At 38.1% G+C, this 22055-nt stretch overlaps 1 protein-coding gene and 1 long non-coding RNA gene across 3 annotated transcripts; one reads left to right on the top strand and one right to left on the bottom strand.

The window, feature by feature from the left end:
* Positions 1-8120: 8120 nt before the first annotated feature.
* LOC116254575 (uncharacterized) lies at positions 8121-19067 on the bottom strand. 2 transcript variants are annotated; one of them, XR_007573434.1, is made up of 5 exons: positions 18702-19067; positions 18273-18365; positions 16696-17627; positions 11152-13655; positions 8121-8434 (listed from the first exon to the last, which is right to left on the bottom strand). It is a non-coding gene; the product is annotated as an uncharacterized LOC116254575 (long non-coding RNA). The 2 variants fall into 2 exon arrangements; XR_007573433.1 differs by lacking the exon at positions 18273-18365.
* A 919-nt stretch (positions 19068-19986) lies between these two features.
* On the top strand, positions 19987-20960 carry LOC116254574 (uncharacterized). The gene is made up of 4 exons (XM_031630045.2): positions 19987-20212; positions 20287-20390; positions 20455-20589; positions 20687-20960. The coding sequence occupies exons 1-3, from the start codon at positions 20018-20020 to the stop codon at positions 20513-20515; spliced, it is 360 nt and encodes a 119-aa protein (XP_031485905.1). The 5' UTR covers positions 19987-20017; the 3' UTR covers positions 20516-20589; positions 20687-20960.
* Positions 20961-22055: the final 1095 nt, after the last annotated feature.

Here is a 22055-nt window from a genome sequence, read left to right as displayed (position 1 = left end):
ATCTGTAATCCCAATGTGTTGAATACACACTAGATGATTCTCTGTCCTTTCCTTAACAACAAAATACTTAAGTTCCATATGCTTACAAGAAGTAGTACTTTTGTTGTTGTTGGAAAAAGACACTGCAGCTTCATTATCACAGTGAACCTTAAGTGGTCTATCAATAGATTCCACTATCTTGAGCTGTGAAATGAAGTTCTTTATCCAAATTACCTGCGATGTAGTCTCATATAATGCAATGAATTTTGCTTCCATGGTATGAGCAGCAGTCACAGTCTGCTTTTTGCTCCCCCATGAGATGGCACTTCCTGATAGAAGGAAAACAAAACCAGTAGTAGACTTTCTACTATCGGTACATCCTCCAAGATCGGCGTCAGAATAGCCAATCACTTCTAAATGGTCCACCTTGCGATATGTCAACATGTAATCTTTTGTCCCTTGCAAGTACCACATGACTCTTTTTACGGCCTTCGAATGTGCCATGCAAATTGAAATCTACCAAGCATGCCAACAGCAAAGGAAATGTCAGGCCTAGTACAAATCTGCGCATACTGCAAGCTGCCAACCGCAGATGCATATGGAATGTTGATCATTTGTGCCTTTTCAAATTCGTCCTTTGGACAATCATTTAGGCTCAATTTATCCCCTTTAGCTATGGGTGCCGAAATAGGAGAACAATTCTCCATCCCATATCTCTTAAGAACTTTATTGATGTATGCTGATTGGGAGAGACTTAAAACACATTTAGATCTGTCTCGACGAATCTCAATGCCGAGGACAAATGAAGTCTCACCCATGTCCTTCATATCAAAATGAGATGCGAGAAAATGTTTGGTTTCTGTTAGCAATTGAAGATCATTTGAAGCAAGCAAAATGTCATCCACATATAAAGTCAAAATTATGAACTTACTCCCACATGTCTTAAGATACACACATCGATCAATGATGTTTTCTGTAAACCCAAAAGTCGTAATGACTTCGAAAAACTTAATGTACCATTGACGTGAGACCTGTTTAAGTCCATAAATCGCTTTATTAAGTTTGCATACCAAATGATCTTTACCACTCGCAGAGAACCCTTGAGGTTGATCTATATATACATCTTCATCCAAATCACCATTCAAGAAAGCCATTTTCACATCCATCTGATGTAGCTCTAAGTCAAAATGAGCTACAAGTGCAAGGACAATCCTCATTGACTCTTTAGCAGAGACAGGTGAATATGTCTCATTATAGTCAATGCCCTCCATTTGTGTGAATCCTTTAGCAACTAATCTTGCCTTATATCTCTCTATGTTGCCTTTAGAGTCCTTCTTGGTCTTATAGACCCATTTACACCCTACAGGTTTTACTCCTTTAGGCAACGATACAAGATTCCATGTCTGGTTTTTAGCCATAGAGTCAAGCTCTTCTTTCATGGCATTAATCCAGTACCTATATTGTTTGCTTTCAACGTCTTCAATAAATGTGAAAGGATCATCATCAACATCTATGAAATCACTAGGCTCTTATAGGTATACCATGATGATATGGCAGATCTCCTAGCCCTTGTAGATCTACGAACAGGTAATTGATCATTTTCAATTTGTATGTCCACATCCTATTCGTGTTCATCAGTACGATCTACACTTAATTCATTTGGATCTGATGCATTGTCTGTATGATTTGCATTCATGTCATCTTGGGAGACAACATAATCATACACATTTATATTCTCTTTATCAGGTCTACTTTTAGTATCCTGTATTTCCTCAAAATTGAGGTTTTGTAATGCATCTAACCCAAATGAGCCATCTTCCAGGAACTTAACCTTATCTGTTTCCACAATATGTGGTGTATGAGATGGACAATAAAACCTATAGCCTTTCGATCTTTCTGGATAACCAATAAAGAAACCACTGGTTGTTCTAGGATCAAAGGCTTTTATGTAGGGGTTATACAATTTAGCTTCAGCAGGACATCCCCATATGTGCATATAAGAAAGAGAAGGTTTCCTACCTGTCCATAACTCGTAAGGAGTTATGGGAACAGCCTTAGTAGGAACCCTATTCTGTATATGCACTGTTGTCTTGAGAGCTTCACCCCACAAGGTTAGAGGGAGAGTAGAGTAATTTAACATAGCTCGAACCATTTCTTTAAGCTTACGATTTCTTCTTTCAGCAACACCATTTCGGTAGGCGCTGCCTGGCATAGTGTATTGAGGCACAATGCCTTCTTCATTTAGAAATCGAGCTAATGTTCCCTCCCTTTGTCCCATCTCAGTGAACCTACCATAATATTCACCACCTCTATCTGATCTGACTATCTTGATAACCTCACCGGTTTGTTTCTCTACTTCTTTCTTATAGTCTTTGAAAACTTGACACACATCGGATTTTTCAAAGATTAAGTAGAGATACAAATGCCGAGAATAGTCATTTATAAAGGTGACAAAATACTTTTCGCCTGTGTAACAAGGAGGGAAAAGTCCACAAACATCTATGTGAACAATTCCTAACTTTTCAGCACATCGCTCGGCACCTTCTTTATATATGTTAGTTTGCTTTGCCTTTATACAATCTACACATATGTCGTTATCTGTAAAATCAACTGATCGTAAGATCTCTTCATTTATGAGTCTCCTTATTCTCTTTTCAGAGATATAACCCAAACGGCGGTGCCATAGCATGTATGAATCATCCTTTATGGTATTACGCTTATTGCCACTTATACAATGACAAGAAACCAACAATTCAGGAGATTGGATCTTCACATTCAACTTGTATAAACCATCACACAAAATAGCAGAACCAATTTCAATAAGATCTTTATAAATCAACATTTTTGAATTTTCAAACTTTAAACAGAAATCAAATTTGTCTAGTCTTGATACAGAAATTAAGTTTCTACTATATGATGGAACAAAAAAAACATCATGAAGATCCAAAACAAAGCCAGTATCAAGCCTAATCTGGCATTCTCCTACAGCCTTCACATGTGAGCGCATTTTATTTCCTGAGAAAATGCTCCTCTCATGTAGTGTTGGTTCTCTTTTTCTCAGAAAGTCTTGTAAATTATTGACAATATGCACAGTAGCACCAGAGTCAATCCACCAACTATTAATAAGAACATGTAACATATTACTTTCAACTGAAACAAATGACATGTCACCTTTCTTCTCTAAGCAATTCTTATACTTGATGCAGTCTAACTTCTTATGCTCATTTTTCTTGCAAAAGAAACACTTTATAGGAGCTAAGTTAGTTTGTGCAGTTTGAGAAGCAGTTTGTCCTGTTGACTTTTTCTTGGCACTCCTTTTCATTGAACTTTTCTTTATGCCAACTTTACCAGCCCTAGAGTGAGAAACCATATGTGCACTTTGCAACTTCTCACCCTTCATTCTTTCCTCCTTTTCAACACACTTAGACATCAATTCATTGAATGTCCTTATGTGTGTTGTAACTTATCTTAAAAGGAGTATATTCAGCTGGTAAAGAGGTCAAAGTAAAGAATACCAAGAATGATCAAGAAATAGTCAATTTCATGTCATTCAATTGAAAAGCAATGTTCCTCATTTCTAACATATGCTGGTGAATGTTACCCCCTCCTTGATATTTCATAGATATTAACTTTGACATTAGGGTACTGGCTCTGGCTTTATGAGAACTGACAAACTGAGCCTCAACTGCATCCAAGAACTCTCTCACCGATCTACAAGGTGGGATAGCACTACGTATGTTCTTAGCGACCATTGATTGCAAAAGCAACAAGTTTAATCAGTTAGAACGCTGCCACTTGTCAAAATACACTATTTCATTATGTGTACTTTCTGGTGTAAAAGGTGGTGGCTCAGGTCGCCTCAAAGCCATATCTAGATCCATATACCCCAATGTAAACACAACATTTTCTTTCCATTCAGCATAATTTGAATCATCAAGTAAAGGGATATAATTTGAGTCATTAAAATAAATAGATCCAGGCACTGCAGACGACAAAAGACATCTATAAGTTGACATGCATTATATGAGACAAACCATATGGAACAGTAAACCAAATAAAAGGCTCTTTATGGTAAACCAAATAAAAGGCTCTTTATGTCTACTATTTCCAAGACAAATACACGGGGTCATTAGGATACTACTTTGGTAATATACCTAACACGCACATGTATTCCGTCTTAACTTTATCTAGTAAAACTAAGAAATGTAAATCCAAACTATAGTTAAGCATAACACCTTTGGGTGTAAAATGACAGAACTATGTAAGCATCAATTTTCCTATTTTACTCTACTTATTCTCTTGAACATAACACACTACCTTTGGATAATTATGTTACTTCAAATGAGAATAAGTACAACATGAAACACTAATGTGCCTTTAAATTATGTGTAGTCACTTTGGTGAGGTATAACATGATTTAACTAATTGTAGGCTCCTTACATGAGCGTTATCGTACAACTTTATGATCATGCAATAAAAAATTAACTTTACCATAATCCTAAACAAAACAGGATACAAGAATATAATATGTCATAATAACACATTTAAAATGAAACACACGAATTATTTCTGCATAATCAACTTAATGCTATCTAAATTGTTCATTAAAGCTCCATAAAACATAATGAATCGGTCCGGTATCGATCTAAAATTATCGAACCAATCCATTAAACACCTTAAATGGGCATAAAAACACATATACCAGCTTCTTCTAGCTTAGAACCGGTCTCGTATCAGTCCTAAATGAACCGAACCGGTGGAAAACTAGATGAACCGGTCCGAAAAGGGAAAGAACCGGTCTCAAACAACTCTAAATCGGTTCAAAAGGGCCCAAACCGGTTCTGAAACTGAATGAACCGGTCTTAAAATCAATTGAACCGGTTCAGAAAAGATCTGAATCGGTCCCAAAATGTCTGAACCGGTCCGAAGAGGTCTGAATCAGTTCTGAAACGGACCGAATCGGTTCTAAAAGGGACCGAATCGGTTTTGTTTTAAATCAGACCGTATGGATACGGTTCGGGTCCAACCGGACCCGACCCGGTCCAAAAATTTAAAGAAAGCGGGCGGCGTTAACGAAAATAATTTTTTTTTATGTATCCGGGTCGGGTCGGGTCAGGACTGACCCGACCCGGGTCCAACCCGCCTTCCGCCCGATCGAACGCCCGCACGACGATTCGCAGGCAACGAAACCGTCGCTCGCCTGCCTCAAACCGAACGACAGACGAACGGCGAGATCGCCACCGGCGGGCCTCCGGCAGCCTTGGGTGGGTGCCAGCGTGTCTCACGGCACCGCCCGGTGACGAGGAACCTCCCGGCGGTGGAGATGCGAAAGTGGGTGCCGGAAACGAGCGAACCCTTTCTCTGTTTGTCGGTGGTTGAAAGAAAACGGTAGCGGGAGGTCGACGGGCAACATTGGGTGGACACCGGTGGGTTCCGTCAGGGCCATCCGGCGACGGCGAACCTGCCGGTGGCCTCCCTTCCTTCAGTCACCCTTCAACAGAAGCCAATGCCTCCCGCCGTTTTCCCCTTTCCCTCTTGTTCTGTCTCTGTGGCTGCGACGAGGCAAGGAGGAACGACCGACCATCGGTCGCACCTCTCGCATGCCTACGCCTGCAATGGAAGCCCTAACTCCAGGGTACTCGGAGGATAACAACTAGAAATCAGACGATAACAACCAGAAACGAATGCCCTACGACATTCAATCAGGTTGAACCCAAAACGTCCGAACCAAGGTTTCTGCCCTATTCCCATTGCATGAAAACAGAATGTGAAGGGGAAACCCGCAGGGGAATCGTGGAGTGGGCCCATAACCCATTGTTGGAACTTTGCGAGGAATCTATATAGCGCACAAACGAAAATGCAGAAATCGAAAGAGACATTCATGATTCATGTGTTTCATATAAGGCGGAAGAAGAACCTGTAGAGGCGACTACCGACTGAATGTCGGCGGCTGTGGGAAGAACGGCTACAGTCCCCGTAGAGTCGTTTGGGTTTCTCTCCTCAGCCATAGCAGCCCAGTGATGGGGACAGGCAATTCACGTATGGCTAAGGGGACCGATTACCCAGACGGTAAAAACTGAATGTGTCTCACACCATCACAAGACACGAGTATTTATACTTAGGGTCCGAAACAGATATGGACCCATATCGACGCAGGACTATCCAGATGGGAAAATCCCAACAGTTAACGATTTCTTTGGATAGCTGAGTTTCATTTGCCGGAAGCTTGGCTTCTTTTTGCTGTCAGAAGGCTTCGCTTGGTGTGAAATCAATGGCAAGGTAAGCTTTTCCCAAAATTTGGTTGAATCATTGGTTCTTTCTTTCTTTCTTCTTCTTGTGTATTTTTAGGTCATTTTTACATCGAAAAAAAAAATTACAGGGGCCTGGATTAGGGAAAATGAATTTTTAACCAACCATACATTTACCATGGCTTTTTACCTGGAAAAATTCTTCCCTGTCAAAAAATGCAGGCCATCCTTAACTAAGTCGCACAACTTAAAATTTTCCTCTCTCTCCTCTTCAAGTGTGATAGGTAGTCCAACTAAGTTGGGCAGGGTGTACGTTTAAAATGGTGCTACCTTATCGTATTGAGAAATGTTAATTTAAATTGAGAGTTGTTATTCTTGAAATTCATCTAGTTGGGTTTCTCTCTCTCTCTCTCTCTTTATATATATATATATATATATATATCGCCAAATCAATTTAAGCACCCGGCACCATGGGCAGAGCCGCAGGGGGAGGGGGCCAGCAGGGGCCTTGGTTCCCCCTTTCATATTTTTTAAAAAATAATATATATATATATATATAAATTTTATAAAATTTTTAGTCTAATTTATATAGAAAATTTGAAAAATTTGTATTTCAGTTCTTGTTAAGATTTTGAAATTATAACACAGCTCTTGCAAGGAAAAATTCCTAACTCTTGTTTTACATGTAGGCTTTTATTTTTTGAGTAAAAAATTGCATAACAATGTCTCAATACATTGCTATACAGCTCTCGCAATGAAAAATTCTTAATTCCTACTTTATGTGTAGGCTTTTATTTTTTGAATCAAAAATTGCATAACAATGTCTCAATACATTGCTACAACACTGTAAATATATGCAGTGCCCGCACCAAATCTGTGTCACCCCCACCACTAAAACCTTCAAGTTCTGAAAAAAAAAAAAAGAAATCAAGCAGATGCATTTTATGACTACTTTATGAAATGTTGACTTTGATCTCTAATGAAGTTTGATGAAGCATTCAGTTCATGTATGTATTCAGTTTCAAAATTCTTAAATTGGTTTTGCACTTTTCTTTTAACCAAATGAAGTCACTACTTTATTAAGAATATGACAATCTATGGTTCAAACCAGTATTTCATTCTACTGCCCAGTTGAGAGGCAAAGCTAGCCTTTACCTTTTCTTCCATTCTATTTTAATTTTTAAGTTTTTTTTTTAAATTAAAGTAAATATATTACATTATGGGTGGGTTTATAGTTTTCATCTCACTTCTCCAAATGAAAAACAAAGTCCACTTTTTTTTGTTGTCTATTCCTAATATGTAGTCAACTTGGCATTGTGCCTCAACTCTAATTGCGCTCATAAAAATCAAATTGATGATGTAGTAAAATGGGCCTCACACTTTCAACTAACTATGCTATGTCTTTCGGGGTAAATATATTACATGTAACTATACAATAAGAGGTCGTTTGATTGCTGTCCATTGGGATAGGACGGACAGGACGTCCTGTCCATTACACTACTGTCATGTTCTCATGGACAATGATGTGTCTTGTTCAGTGTTTGATGATTTTAAAAATAGAACATTGCATTCTTCTTGTCCGGCGTTTGTTTCGTGTGTGTCTGTTCTGTTCATCCTGTCTGATGTTTGCTTCTGTCCTGTCCGATCCATCTATTCTGTTCAATGTTTGTGTCTTCTATAGTTAATTCTGTCTGTCTTGTCTAGTGTTTGTTTATGTTATGCTTGAACTATCTGTTTTATCTGGTGTTTGTATCTTTTCTAATAAGTTTTGGCTATTATATTTGTTTTGTCCTCTACATGATATCTTATTTTTCGAACATGTTATATCATATGGTGGACATAACTCTAGCTCAAACGTGAGTTACTTCCAACTTCAGAAAATGGACAAGGGCACTCAAATTTTAATACATGCTCACAAAAAACCTCCCAATAACATATTTTCAAACAAGAAACTCACATACATTTACAAAACTCTAAACAAAAACCGCTCATGGATTCTTAGCCTTCACATAATGCTTGTGCAATTTCAAGAAAAAAAGCCAAAATATCTCTTAAAATTACAATGTCTTTTGCATCTGGCACTTCTGTTTCATCGTGGAGACCTCATACTTGTACATGTATAATGCACCCACCAATTCTTTTTTTTTTTTCTGTTCAATCACCTGCCTCCATCGAGCAACTGGAGAAAACTCCAACACCTCTCGACTCTGCAAGACAAAGAAAAGAAAATCAATCTCAGTCGCCCACTTACTAGGAACATCAGAGAATCACTAATACGAGCAAGATGTAAAGAGAGCTGGTGTTTAACAAAGAACCTTACGAAAAATTAAACACACCAAGAGTCAGAACCAACAATCCAACAGAGAACTCTTGTAAAATTAAACAAACGAAAAGTTAGAACCAACAATCCAACAGAGAACTCCAGCTAAATCACCCCATCGCAAGTCTTGTCACCTTTGATTGCTAGCTAGATCAAATTGCCTTTTGCTCATCACACAAATTATAATTAACAGCTTAGTTAGAAGATAAAATACTCTTTCTATAAATGATGAACAAAAAATATGGTCACTTTTGGAGGAAGAAGGCTTGTCTGTGGTACACACCAACTATATATTATGATGGCCAAAGTGCACAATTTCGTGGTCCGCATCAAAAGCCAAGTAATAGAGGTGAAATTTTATTACAAGCTCTCCCGGACGGTTCTGAGCATGCAACCACACCCACAGGCTACATAATAATCTGCATCATGCTTCAGCTATAACAACAGACAAACATTTTTCTTAGCATAATAATCCGCATCATGCTTCAGCTATAACAACAGACAAACATTTTTCTTAGCATGCTTATCCACAGTCATGATATGCTGAAAAATTTGGGACACTTGGACAGCAGATACAATCAACAATATGATTTAACTTATTTATTTCTCTTCAGCCTTCATTGCTTAACCTAAATTCACTTGTGATTTTTGCCATCAACCGAACTGTATCCATTTCATCTTTAAGAGTAGATGTTTCTTATGTAAACATCCGTAGCAAATAATCATCATTTTCATCCAATAGTTTGTCTACTATCACAAGTCCTTTGTACTTCATTACTTTAATAGTCAAAAGTACTAGGTGGGACTCGGCAGTGGCCCACCAGGCAAGCCAAGGCAGGGAGACAACAGTATATGAAAGGGAAAAATATAACAAGGAAGAAGATGAAGAATGAAAAGAAAAAAAAAAGAAAACTAAGGAAAAAAACAAAAGAAGAAGAGCGAAAAAGGCAAAGTTAGATGGAGAAAAAAAAGGGAAAACAAAAAATTCTTAGGCCCTAGAACTGCCTAGGGAGCATTTTTCATTTGTATAGCTTGCATCTATATTATCATGATGGTCATAAACTACAAATCATATGTACATATAGCTCAGAAAATTTAAGAATTAGAGGGAAACAGAAATGTCCCTCTCGATACGAAACCAATTTTAAGATTTGAATGACTATCAAGGGCCAATACTTTAGGAATCTTGGCCGGCCTACCGGCCTACTAAGTTTGGCAAGACACGAGTTTCAAGGAATTGCCATCAAGAGGTTGAAGAATGAAACATGAAGTTCTTCATAACGGGAATGAGATGCCCAAATGCATCTATGGTGTTGTTTACTAGAAACAGTGTCTACTGTATCAAAGAATTTGCAGGAAAAATTGAAGCCCAAATGGTGCAGTGGCTTAAGGTGATATTTCGAACCATGCCATGTCATTGGACTGGATGGCATGGGGTAGAACGCAGGGAAGACAAGAGAAGCAGCAAGAACTGTAGTGGCTGCTATTTTGAAACAAGAAACAGTGGGGATATAACACTAACACTTAGCTTCAGTCTAGTCCAGAATCCAGATAATTAGTTTACCATTTAATGAATCATACATAGGTTAAGAGATTACAATAGTTTAAGTAAACAAATTAGCATCAGCAGCACTGCTAAATAAGTTCATCCCTGAGCCAGTTGAATGTTTATATTTCACTAGATTTCTCCAGTTGTTCTCTGTCCAACAGCATAAAGCACAGGGTCAATTGACTCTGACAAGGTTTGAGATTTTTGTTTTACGTGTAAGAAAAAATATAGTGATATATAACAATTTCGTCAGAACTTTCAACAGAAGCAAATATGGTTTAATGCCACCATATTAAAGAAAACAGCAAAAAAACACGTATAACAGTCAATAAACAGAAGACATCTCCTAAAAACTCAAATACGCTGCACTTTTCTGTCCTCATTTGGTCTCTCATCTTGTATTCACTGCCCTGTTCACATTGGCTTATCAGAACCTGAAAATACCAAGCCTGTTGAAGAAGCCCCGAGTAACAACCCATCAGAGAAGCAAAATCAAAGTAACAATTTGGGCCAATCACTATTAAGAATAACAAAGATAAATTTTCTTGAGATCAAATACACTAAAAGTAGAGGATCCACCATCCCTGCCTATCATAAAGAGACTACACACAGTTGATTCAGGAATTAAGAGCAGAAACCATTTCATTAAATGATGAAACCTGAGGAATGACAAGCCCAAAAAGCAGTTCATCATAAAAAAATTCAATCCTATTGCCTTGCTTAAGCTCTGCCGGCATCTTGCTGTAAAGTTTTACAAACAGCAAAAGCAGAATTTGGAAAGGAGGAAATAGCTTAAAACAGGCAAACAAATGTTCCTGCTCTGGTAGTTGGCTCCCGTCAAAGTCTAAGAGATGACAATGACTATTCATCACGATATGGCTGTACTGTGCATGTTTTCACCTGTTTTTTTCCCCTTTTGACAACAACAACGCAAATCCAGAGGCCATACCAACGAGAAAAATGCAATTATCAAAAGGGAGACTTGAAATGAGGCAGTAGCTTTTAGACTTTCAGATGATTTGGAAAGAAAAAATCAAGAAGAGAGGATTACTCACTTCACTGTCATCGCTGAAATCTTCAATAACTCGAAAACATAATGCTCCACGTCTTTATCTCCTTCTTCCTTCTTCCAACTGAAGAGATCGATGAACGACAAAGACCAATGGGGGCAGATCACTCCCTTATTGACTTCGTTCAGCAGAGGAAGAAGCAAAGGAGCAACGGGGCTAGGGCAGCTCGGGGGCGTAGACGAGGGCGGAGATGGAGGAGAAAGCCAGGTCGGGGGCAGAGGAGAAGAAAGGCAGGGGAGATGGGCGCGGAGGTGGAGGAGAAGGAGATGGCGTCGAGGGCTCGGGGTCATCGGGGGCGGTTCTTGTCGTGTCTGTTCTGAGGGGTTAGCTCAGGACACAATGGAACAAAAAAACTATTTATACCTTCGTTCAGTCGTCCGTTCTGTCCAACTAGTCTTGTATCCAACATTTGATGATGAAAAAAACAACTAAACATGACAGGGCTGCATGTCTTGTGGCCATCAAACGACTTTTAAAGGAAGGAAAGAGTGTGTGGTTAAGAGAACGAAACTCATTGTTCTTAAGACCAAAAGTTTGAGCTGATTTTATTGGTTTTTACTTTTTATTTTGAAAAGCGACGAGATTAAAGTGCTAATCTAAACTTGAAAAATTAAAAAATGTCACCATATGGATAAAGTATGTAGGTCAAAATATCCACGGGTAAGGACGAAGCCAATATTTTTTTATTACAGGGGCCAAACTATAGTTTCAAAATTTTAATAATGTCCAAAATAGTTTTTTTTTATTTTTTTATATAAGTTAAACAAAAACTTTTTACATTTACATATAAATTTTTAAAATTTGAGGTGTGGACCCTACCTTGGCTCCACTGCTTGGGTGGGGCTAAGGCCCTCCCCTTCCCTTTGCCCCTGCCCATAATGTCAAGCGTAGTTACAAAAAAATCTTTTTTTATAAAAGGAATACCATCAATAAATTAGCCATTTAAAATTTATAAGAACATTATTTTTTTGAAAAAACAGAAAAACACTAAAGGTAGCATGGTTTTTTATTTTATTTTATTCTTCTTTTCACGTTTTCTTAGTGCTAGACTTATTCTTTTATTTTTATATGATGTAAATCTACTTTTTTTATGCTCCGGTTCTTAGTTGTTCATTTATTTTATTTTTCCTTTACCTTTATGTTCCATTTGTTGGCAAGGTATATTTTTGCATGGTAAATTTACCATGAAAAAAAGCTTTTGGAAAAAATAAAGAAGGAAAAATTTGTCTTCTTCCAATCTGAAGTCATGTTTGATGGCAAGGAAGTTTTTTTTAAAGGTAAAAATTAACTGTGTTTGGTGGAAAAAATAAAACAAAGACTAAAAAAGTTACCATTGTGTGCTGGTTTAAAAAAATTGTGGAAGGTTACCATTTCAGATGGAACAACTTCATGACAAACTAAATGCGTTAAATATATTAAAAAATGAAAATTGAAAATTGGCACGCTGAAGTGTTACTGTAAGAAGAAATTTGGTGAAAAAGGGATAACAATTGGATGTGAAAGGTGAGAAAAAGAGAAATGAGAAGACTGAGAGAAGAGAAGGTTAAGTTGGAACTAGTTATGACACATCTATAAAGAAAATGGACGGAGCCTATACAGTATACGTGTAGAAGGAAAAAATGGAAAATTCAGTTCCTAACATCGTAAGCATGCCTTCCTGTCATAATCCATATTTAATTCCACCAAAAACCATTCAGATGCCCTAACAGTTTCTTAAAAAGATAAATTTACTGAGCAAACTGTAAAAAAATACAAAAGATCAATAAGTTGGGTGTTCAGAGCCGTAACCAAAATTAATGAAGATGAAGTAAAATTTAGCAAGCTGCCAAACCTAAGAAGAGGCACAGTCGGGCCACAAAATCACCAAACGAAGAGAACCACTCATTAGAAGGAGACGAGTTACCCGACGGGCCCGATATTCAGGTATCAGGAGGAGCCGAAATCAATTGCGGCTCCGCTAAGCTCTTCAAAACAGGCAGCAGCAGCAAAGGTGGCTGAAAATCTTCAGATTTCGGCCGGCAGATGCACCTCCGGGGATAGACTTAGACTCATTAGGATCGCCACTCATCAGAGGTGTCGTCTAAGCTTTTTGACGGCAAATGGCCACCCGAGATGGCGAGGCGTAACTCCCGTCCCAATCCCTCGACGACCGCACTGAAGAGAAACGGTGGACGTGGCTGAAGAAGAACGATGCATCGAAGACAGTAAAACATTAGGACCCTCCGAGGTCCGACTTTTTTTTCAGGGTAAGTTTACCCTGGTTTTTTTCAAGTAGGGGTGGGCATCGGGCCGGGCTGGCCCGCTAAGACCCGGCCCGGGTCGGCCCGTTGGACCTGAAGCCCGGCCCCAGCCCAATAATATTATCGGGCTGGGCCACCAAAAAACAGGCCCAGTCCAGCCCGTTTGGCGGGCCGGGCCGGGTACTGTTCGAAGTTTAGCAAGTTCCTTATATGTTGTCGTGCTTGCTCCTCCGCTACTGTTGCCTCATTCTGTTAACGATATGGTTGAAAGGCAACCGTGTTAGAGAGATTCAAGGAAAAAATCCCAACAAGATCAACTAAAATTAATGATAAAGGAAAAAGAAAAACTTTCCACAAAAATCAGATTTAATTTCCTATGTTTATCATTGTCAAGATTATAGTGTTAATGTTAAGGTTGAAAGGCAAACGTTCTAGAGAAATTCAAGGAAAGAATCTCAGCAAGATCAATCAAAATTAATGATAAAGGAAAAAGAAAATCTTTTCACAAAATCAGATTTAGTTTTCCATGTTTATCGTTGCCAAGATTATAGAAACTTCAACTATTTAAACTCGTTCTATTTGTTGTGTGACTAAAGCTCATGGTAGCATTCTATAGTGAAAAACCATGCAAATTTAATTAAAATAATCTTTTCATTGTTGGTTTTTATTTGTTTTGCTTCTTCTTTATTTTTTAACTTGGTGTCACAGTAGGATGCTTGACGAAGAAGAATGAAGCCCATAGGTGGCCTGCAAATGACGAAATACATCGCTGCCTTCTCCATCAAAGCGAAGACTTGATCTTGTGAAGAAAATCTTAAGGAATCAAACTTGGGTTTTCTAAATCGCTGCCAAAGCACGATCTAGATTCACAAAAAACCTTATGAAGCAAATTTGGGTTCACCAAATCACTGCCAAAGAGATGGCATGATCACCTTTTACAAAGCAACAAACTCGGACTTTTCGATCTATCGTCTAGTTTGAGGGATGATGTTAACGATAAGGTTGAAAGGCAACCGTTCTACAGAAATTTAAAGAAAGAATCACAGTATGGTTAATCAAAATTAATGATAAAGAAAAAATAAAATCTTTTCACAAAAGTCAGATTTAGTTTCCCATGTTTATCATTACCAAGATTATAGAAGCTTCAACTATTTAAGCTCGTTCTATGCATTTTGTAACCAAGGCTTATGGTGGTCTTCCATGGTAAAAAACAATGCATGTTTAATGAAAATACATTGAACCCACATGTACAACCCACCATTTGAGACATCAGTAGATCACAATCCAGTGAAACTTGGAGGGTTACAATTTTACCATTGTATTTCTTAAAATATTATTTAATGCATAATGTTTCATAAAAAACAATTGCAAAAAGAGTACTTTAAACATCGCATACAAATGCATGCAAGTACTTAAAGGGGTATTTAATAAAAAACACTTGCGCTTTTAAAACTGATGTTTTAAAAATTCATGTTGTTGTTAAAAATATATATATATGCAATATGAATATTGGTGGACCTAGTCGAGTTATATTTCTTCAAGTAAGATCATGGTATTACTAAAACATGTGTTTCAAGAATAAAGTGTTGTTTTTTTTTTATCAAATACTACTTAAAGAGCACAATTCAATTTTTTTATAAATAAAGTGACAAATTAAAGAAGAAAGAACTTATTTATATAAAATAAAAGAATCATTTACTTTTAAAAAAGTGCCATTTTGTAGAATTAATTTCCACTGTATAGATTCCGACACTGGATGTCTAGCTGGAGGTATTTTTTTTAATATATAGGCATAAAAGAAAAATAATTCACTTATAATTTGTGCGAGCCCAGGGCATATGAACGATGAGTTGGTGTTTCCATTTCAGATACACATGAACGATATGTATGACCTCCACCGACTCGGTGTAAATCAGTTATAAGGTCAGCAAGATCCGAAGGGTGGAGCCAGTCCGACTAGTAGTGTTGCCCCGTCTCCTGCTCTCCCTATGTTCACTCAACAGCCACCGACAACCTGCACCAGCGCCGATGACTGGTGACGTCTCCCTCTCGCCTTCTCCCGTTTCTCTCCCTGAGTAACTCACTCTTGAACTCTCGTTTTCTCAACTGTTTTCTCCTAGCCAGCCACCTGCAGTCTGAATACACCAACAGCCGCCAATTCCTATTATTTTCTCCTAATTAAGCATCATCTCACACTGAAGGGACCGATTTAAAGAAAAAGAAAAACAGAGAAGCGGTAGTTATGAGTAGCGGCATTATGCTGCAATACTTTCAAAAACATGTGAAACATCTGTTTGCCATAATTTGTTTTTCAGCCCGTTGAGTAGACATGGGAGGAGTACAAGAAATTGAGCAGGAAACATGCGTTTTCATTTTCTTTTTGTGTGTTGTATCATATACAACCAACTTTTTATCGGATCAAGTCAATTTTCATGTTCCCCAATGGTTTTTGCCTTTTGTGCTTGTGATTTTCTAGCTAACTATTCTTTTGCTTAGTCCAAATACCCAACCTAGCCTACTTTCTAGTTGATTGAGAATTGGGTAGACCTAGTCTTCCTTTATAAAGTTCCCTAGATATTTTGTCTATTGGTAGCGAAGTTGATAGCGTAGAGGGAGTTTGGTGTATATGAGAAGTTTAGAAAATGAGGGTGTGATGCTTTACGGCTCCCCCCACTTGAGAGGAGAACAAAGCTTCATATGTTTTAATTTATTAAATGATCAGAAATGGGATTTCAAATGCTTGAAACAGTGGAATTGTTGCTAAGCAAGCGGATGGTTTTCTAAAGAAAAAATGAAAATCACCATAAAACATTATAATGAACAAACTGTTTCGCATTTCATCTCTGCTTTATCGACTTATTGACTCATGAACCTAGGGGGAACAACAAATGTATGTATCATGGTCTTGAAGAACATGGCATCAGAATTCTCAACCACGGTCCTCAAGAACAGAGCATCACATTCTCAACCATGGTCCTGAATGACACAGAGGGAGAGAGAGAGAGCAGCCTAGTCCAAGTGTGAAGTGGTAATATCACGAAAATGACACAAAATTTCAAGATGAAGACAAATAAAGAACCATAGAAAAGCCACAAAATGATAAAAATTGAGGAAAAATTAGGATGACCAACGAGTTTGAGCACGAAGTCAAGCAGAGAAGGCACAATAGTTCAAGAAGAAAGAAACTCAAAACAACCTCAAACCAAAGAAATTGAATGGGTACTCAAACCTATCACCATGAACACAAAATTAACAAAATAAAAGAGTGAGGAGGAAGGAAGAAGCATACCTGTTGGCCCATCTTAACAATAACGTAAAGGTCGCTGGATCTCAAATCCCTGACAGCCAGATCCACACCCCTAGTCACCCTCACCGTCAAAAGAAATGCATAGTGTGTATGAGAAGTTCAGAAAAGGGCATCATGTTATTTAATGTATCGTCATGTAATCATCACAAGAAGAAATTTACATAGCATAGATTATATATTTAATATGTTAAAACAGAGCACGTTATTTAATGTATCGTCATGTAACCATCAATTTACAAACCATAGAGTATATATTTAATATGTTAAAACAGAGCACGTTCAAAGTAGCTAGGATCATCGTGGCCGGCCCATAACTAAAACCCGCTACCGACGAGCAAGGATAGTGTGGATACTGAAGTAAACCTACTGCGTCCTGCGGTGGTTATGTTGTTTAAGCTGTAGCTACTGAAAATAAATGAATGCTAGGCCATATTGACTTGAATCATGAAGAATGCTAATCTTAATTAGTTTTTGAAACTCTCTGGTTTCTGAATCACGTGCTCCAACTGTGTCTTTGTGAGAGACCGAGAGGGAGAGGTTTCTGTATCATGCATCCTTATTTTTTCCCTCTCTCTGTGTCTCTGAGAAACTGTAAACAGAGCCTGCTAGAAACTGTGTCTCTGAGAAACTGTGTCTCTGTGTCTTGCTGAAACAGCAAGACTTCGGTTTCAACAAATATGTGAAACGGATGCCACTAGAAAAGAGGCAACCACTTAAACAAAAAGTGAAACTGACGCCACTCAGAAGTGGTAATATCACGAAAAATGACAGAAAATTGGTCATTTAAACAAGCATGAGCTGATTACGTTTTCTGGACCTTTTAAGGAAAGGTTTTCTGATCACGTTTCCTGGACTTCATTTTTCTCGTTTGCCAAAATCTGAAAGTGATATGTTGAAATTCATGCCTCGGTGTTCTGTAGAGAATATTACCGGCACGTATTAGAAACTCAATGATATATGTTTCATCACACTTGTATTGTAATATCTGGACGATCTATAAGGGTTCATGTTGAAATGTAAAAAGTGTGACATGTATCAGATGGCATAAAAACGGAAAAATTTTAGAACTAAAATTACAGATTGAAATATATAAAGTATAAAAAAAATTAGAATATAGCAAAACAAGAACATAAATTTGGTAGTTGGTACTAATAAAATAAAAAATGTTATATACAAGTAGACAATGTAACTGGAAAGATCATGAACGACTGAAGTTAAGAAGTTAAGTTTAACATCCTTTAGGTTGATGATGCATAATATCATAAAAGTTGACCTTAGTCAATCATAAAGCAATATGGATAGAAGGATTGTCATTCTACTACTGCTTGCTTCATAATCTTTTCATATGGCAAGATTCTAACCAACGTAGTGAATGATGCATATTCTTATCGCTTCCTCCTCAATTTATGTTTTTCACCATTCCCTTCTCTAGTTTCAAATTCCTAACATTTCCTATACTCTCTTTCTCACACTTTCTTGCAAACTAGCTGTCCTCCTTGCGTAATAGTCTTAACTACAAAATTTAATAACCAGATATTGTCTTATGCCACTGCTATTACCTGCAAGATGACGTTGTGGCTTATACATGCACCTCTGATAATGCTCTATATAACTTGAGGTATAATTTCCTGCAACATCTCCATGGCCAATTCCTATGTTTCGCATGTTTTGCCCCAATACCATCAGTATATCTTGTTTATATACTAAGATAAAGACATGCCTATAATTTCTCAATAAAACAAAGATCAATAGTTCAACTCTAGAACTAAGCATGTCGCGGCAATATGAATAAGAAACCAGAACCCTCCTCGAGGGTCTGGCCACAGAGCTTGCTGCGAAAAGTCTATGAGCAGGAAGAGTCAGCTGACACCCCAAGCTTTACTGCTACAGAAAAATCAAAGAAAAAGGGGCAGTCCAGCTACTCCTGCCATTGAAGCAGAGCTTGCTCTGCTCGACCTACAACAGAATACTAAGGGAAAGAGGGAGACCTCCTTCTGCCGACGAGCATCGAGTTGTTTGGTCGCCCTCCCAGTCCAGGGACACGCAGAGATGCATGTGAAGCCGCAGTTTGTGCTGGGTGGTCGTCCCGTTTTCCTTTTTCTTTTCTTCTCCAGCGTCGACCCAGACCCACCCAGAAGGGTCTGACGCCATAAGGCGCAGGTCTGTCTTCTTCCTCGCCGAGTCTAGAAGAGAAGATTTGGCAGTCGAGGCTCGCGTGCCTAATTTTCTTTTTTTTTTTCTTCTTCTTCTTCTTCTCTTGCAGAGATGCGTGTGAAGCCACAGTTTGTGCTGGGTGGTCGACCTTGTATGATTGGCTAGGGTGCAGCAAGAATTTTCCTTAGATGGGTATCCAATGTTCGCACAAGTTTTGAGAGAAAAGAAGTGAAAAAGAAAAAGTGAAAAGAAAGTATAAGAACTTATTGTTATTGTCCTGGGCTTCTTTCTTCTTCATGTGAAAAAGATGGCAAAAAAAAAAACTTGGTTGTCTTGTACGGCTCTCTTCTTCCATCTGTGAATGAAACTTCATTTTAAAGATCACCAGGAGCCATTGTTATGTATCTTCACGTCCAGAAAAGTTTAGTTGGACATATTATAATCTTTTTCACTCATTCTGGTGCTCGTGACTGCCAACAAAGTATTCGGTATTGCAGACAAATTTCTAATTTATCTTTCATAATTGTAATTAGATTTGTTTATTAAGCCAACAAACATCAGACAGGATGGACAGAGTAGACAGAACAGACATATATGAAACAAACGCTGGACAAAAAAAACATGGTGTTTTGTTCTTAAAATCATCAAACGGTGGACAAAGAACATCATTGTCCATAAAGACATGACATTAATGTAATGGACAGGACGTCCTGTCTGTCCTGTCCCAATGGACAACAATCAAACGACCTCTTATAGATCGTGAATGGACAACAATCAAACGACCTCTTATAGATCGTCTAGATATTACAATACAAGTGTGATCAAACATATATCATTGAGTTTCTAATACCTGCCGGTAATATTCTCTACAGAACACCGAGGCATGAATTTCAACATATCACTTTCAGATTTTGGCAAACGAGAAAAATGAAGTCCAGGAAACGTGATCAGAAAACCTTTCCTTAAAAGGTCTAGAAAACGTATTCAGCTCATGTTTGTTTAAATGACTAATTTTCTGTCATTTTTCGTGATATTACCACTTCTGAGTGGCGTCAGTTTCACTTTTTGTTTAAGTGGTTGCCTCTTTTCCAGTGGCATCCGTTTCACATATTTGTTGAAACCGAAGTCTTGCTGTTTCAGCAAGACACCGATGCAGCTATATAATTGCCAAACATTCGTAGTTTTCATACAAAGTGAAATTCATCCTTGGCAGTTGGCATTGATGGCTGCTCATCTAGTCTCTCTTCTCACCTTGTTTTCTGCTACTCCATTTTTTGGAGCTCGAAGTAGGCCTTCCAGAAGGACATTGAACTACGACATCGGATCCATGTTGAGCACATCAACGGTAATTTTCAATACTTTTAATTTGTATTATTTTATTTTATTTTATTTTGTTTTGATATCGTGATCTGCATGTAGATTGAAAGACAAAGGACACAAAGGAGGAGAGTAGAAGGCATGATGTCTTACTTGATGGCGATTCTTGAGGACATTCTGGAACGTTGTGTACAAGTTGTTGAGAGGTAAGATGATTATGGTTAACTCTTTCTAATTTTTATTTGTGCTTCATGAGTATATTGTACACAGGTGGGATCTTCAAGCAGGAGAGCAGGTGCTTCAGTCAGGCATGACATCCCTTCAGAAATGAAGAGAGCGGCACACCACTTGCTCAATGTTATGAAGAGGCATAGCCATGATATGTTTTTACACACTAGGAGAACGGTAACACTTTCTGTATCTAAGCTCTTTTTTTTTTTTTTTGTTCACATCATTATTTTCACTTTCTAATGACGTGCTCTCTTCTACTCTACTCGGTCAGTGGGCGAGTGTGTGCAGATGGTGCCGTGTTGAACAGAGGCTTGAGGAACGTTTGAGTAACCGCGCTATTCACCTCCCTGCCTACATCCTCTCAGAACAAGCAATCCAGCATACTGCGGCTGAGTCCCACATCATCCACATCAACTTGTCTTCGTCTCTCGGCGGATGAGATCGTCTTTTGGGATGTCTCGGCTGGTCTGGTCAGTTGTCAACGTAGGAACTCTTTTATTTTCTGTACTTGAAGTTTGGGTGTTTTCTCGAGTCTGTGAGTTGATAAGTTCAAAGTTAATGATTTCCAATTTCCACTAAAGGGATGCAAATTTTCCACGAGGCAGGCCCCGAGAGTTATGAGGTTGCACATAATTTAACTAATCTTTATAGTATTTTATCTTACGGACATAAGGAAACCACAGCAATTTTTCTTGTTTTTAAAAAAAACAAAAAAACATACACTTCAAATATGTTGTTTCTGCATAACTCTGCAAAATTACCATGGCAATACTCGATTATAAAAATCCAGATGTACAGTTGTTGGTGATAATTAATAATAATTAAACAAAACTAAATGGCTGCTACAGTTTAGAAAGTTATCTGTAAGACATAGGAAAAAAAAAATAATGACTTACATAAACGACAGATCGTCAGCCTGTTGCTGGAGAACACTGGTGGCAAGGCCAGGCCAATAAAATATAATATTTTCACTCGGTTTCGAGGACTATAGTCGTTGTGTGGGGTCTGACTATGCATGTTGCCCGAGTTTTAGGATTTAAGAATTGGTAATAATAAGGTCTCACACTTGTCACTGGAAATAAGTGCTTGGCGTTGATACCTAGGACAAGTTGTCAACCCTTTGGTGAGATTAATCCTATGAAATCTCCATTCGTTCTTTTCATGGGAACTTTTGTCTCTGTTCGTAATGCATATGGTAATCTGGCGAAGATGAAATCATTTGAGTTATCCAAGAAATGACGGATGCTGGTTAAATTCCAAGACCGTACTGTTGATCATTGACACAAATTCTTCTAAAAAGGACTTGTCACATTTAGCATTTAATACTTTTTATTCTGTTGAATCTGACGCGATTCTTTGGATCAATTTTAAGCTGTTGTCAACATCCTATTGCGTGTCAAATAAGGGTTCTGAATTATATGGCATGGTTAGTGCGGAACTGCTGAAAGTTGTATATAAATATAATAAACGTAAGAACGAGTTTCGAAGCTAAAATGTCATGGAATATGTCATCAACGTGAGCCTTCAAAGGTCCCTCTGTCTAACTTATCACAAAGAGACCGTAAAACATGAGAGGGAAGGAAAGCAGTGCATCATACCTCCGATCCCGAACAATGCTCCATGCCTCGTTCATCAGGATA

The sequence above is a fragment of the Nymphaea colorata genome, chromosome 5 (assembly GCF_008831285.2).
Source record: "Nymphaea colorata isolate Beijing-Zhang1983 chromosome 5, ASM883128v2, whole genome shotgun sequence".
Lineage (NCBI taxonomy): Eukaryota > Viridiplantae > Streptophyta > Magnoliopsida > Nymphaeales > Nymphaeaceae > Nymphaea > Nymphaea colorata.
Note: the sequence above shows the minus strand (reverse complement) of the source record. Positions and strands in the feature narration are given on the sequence as shown.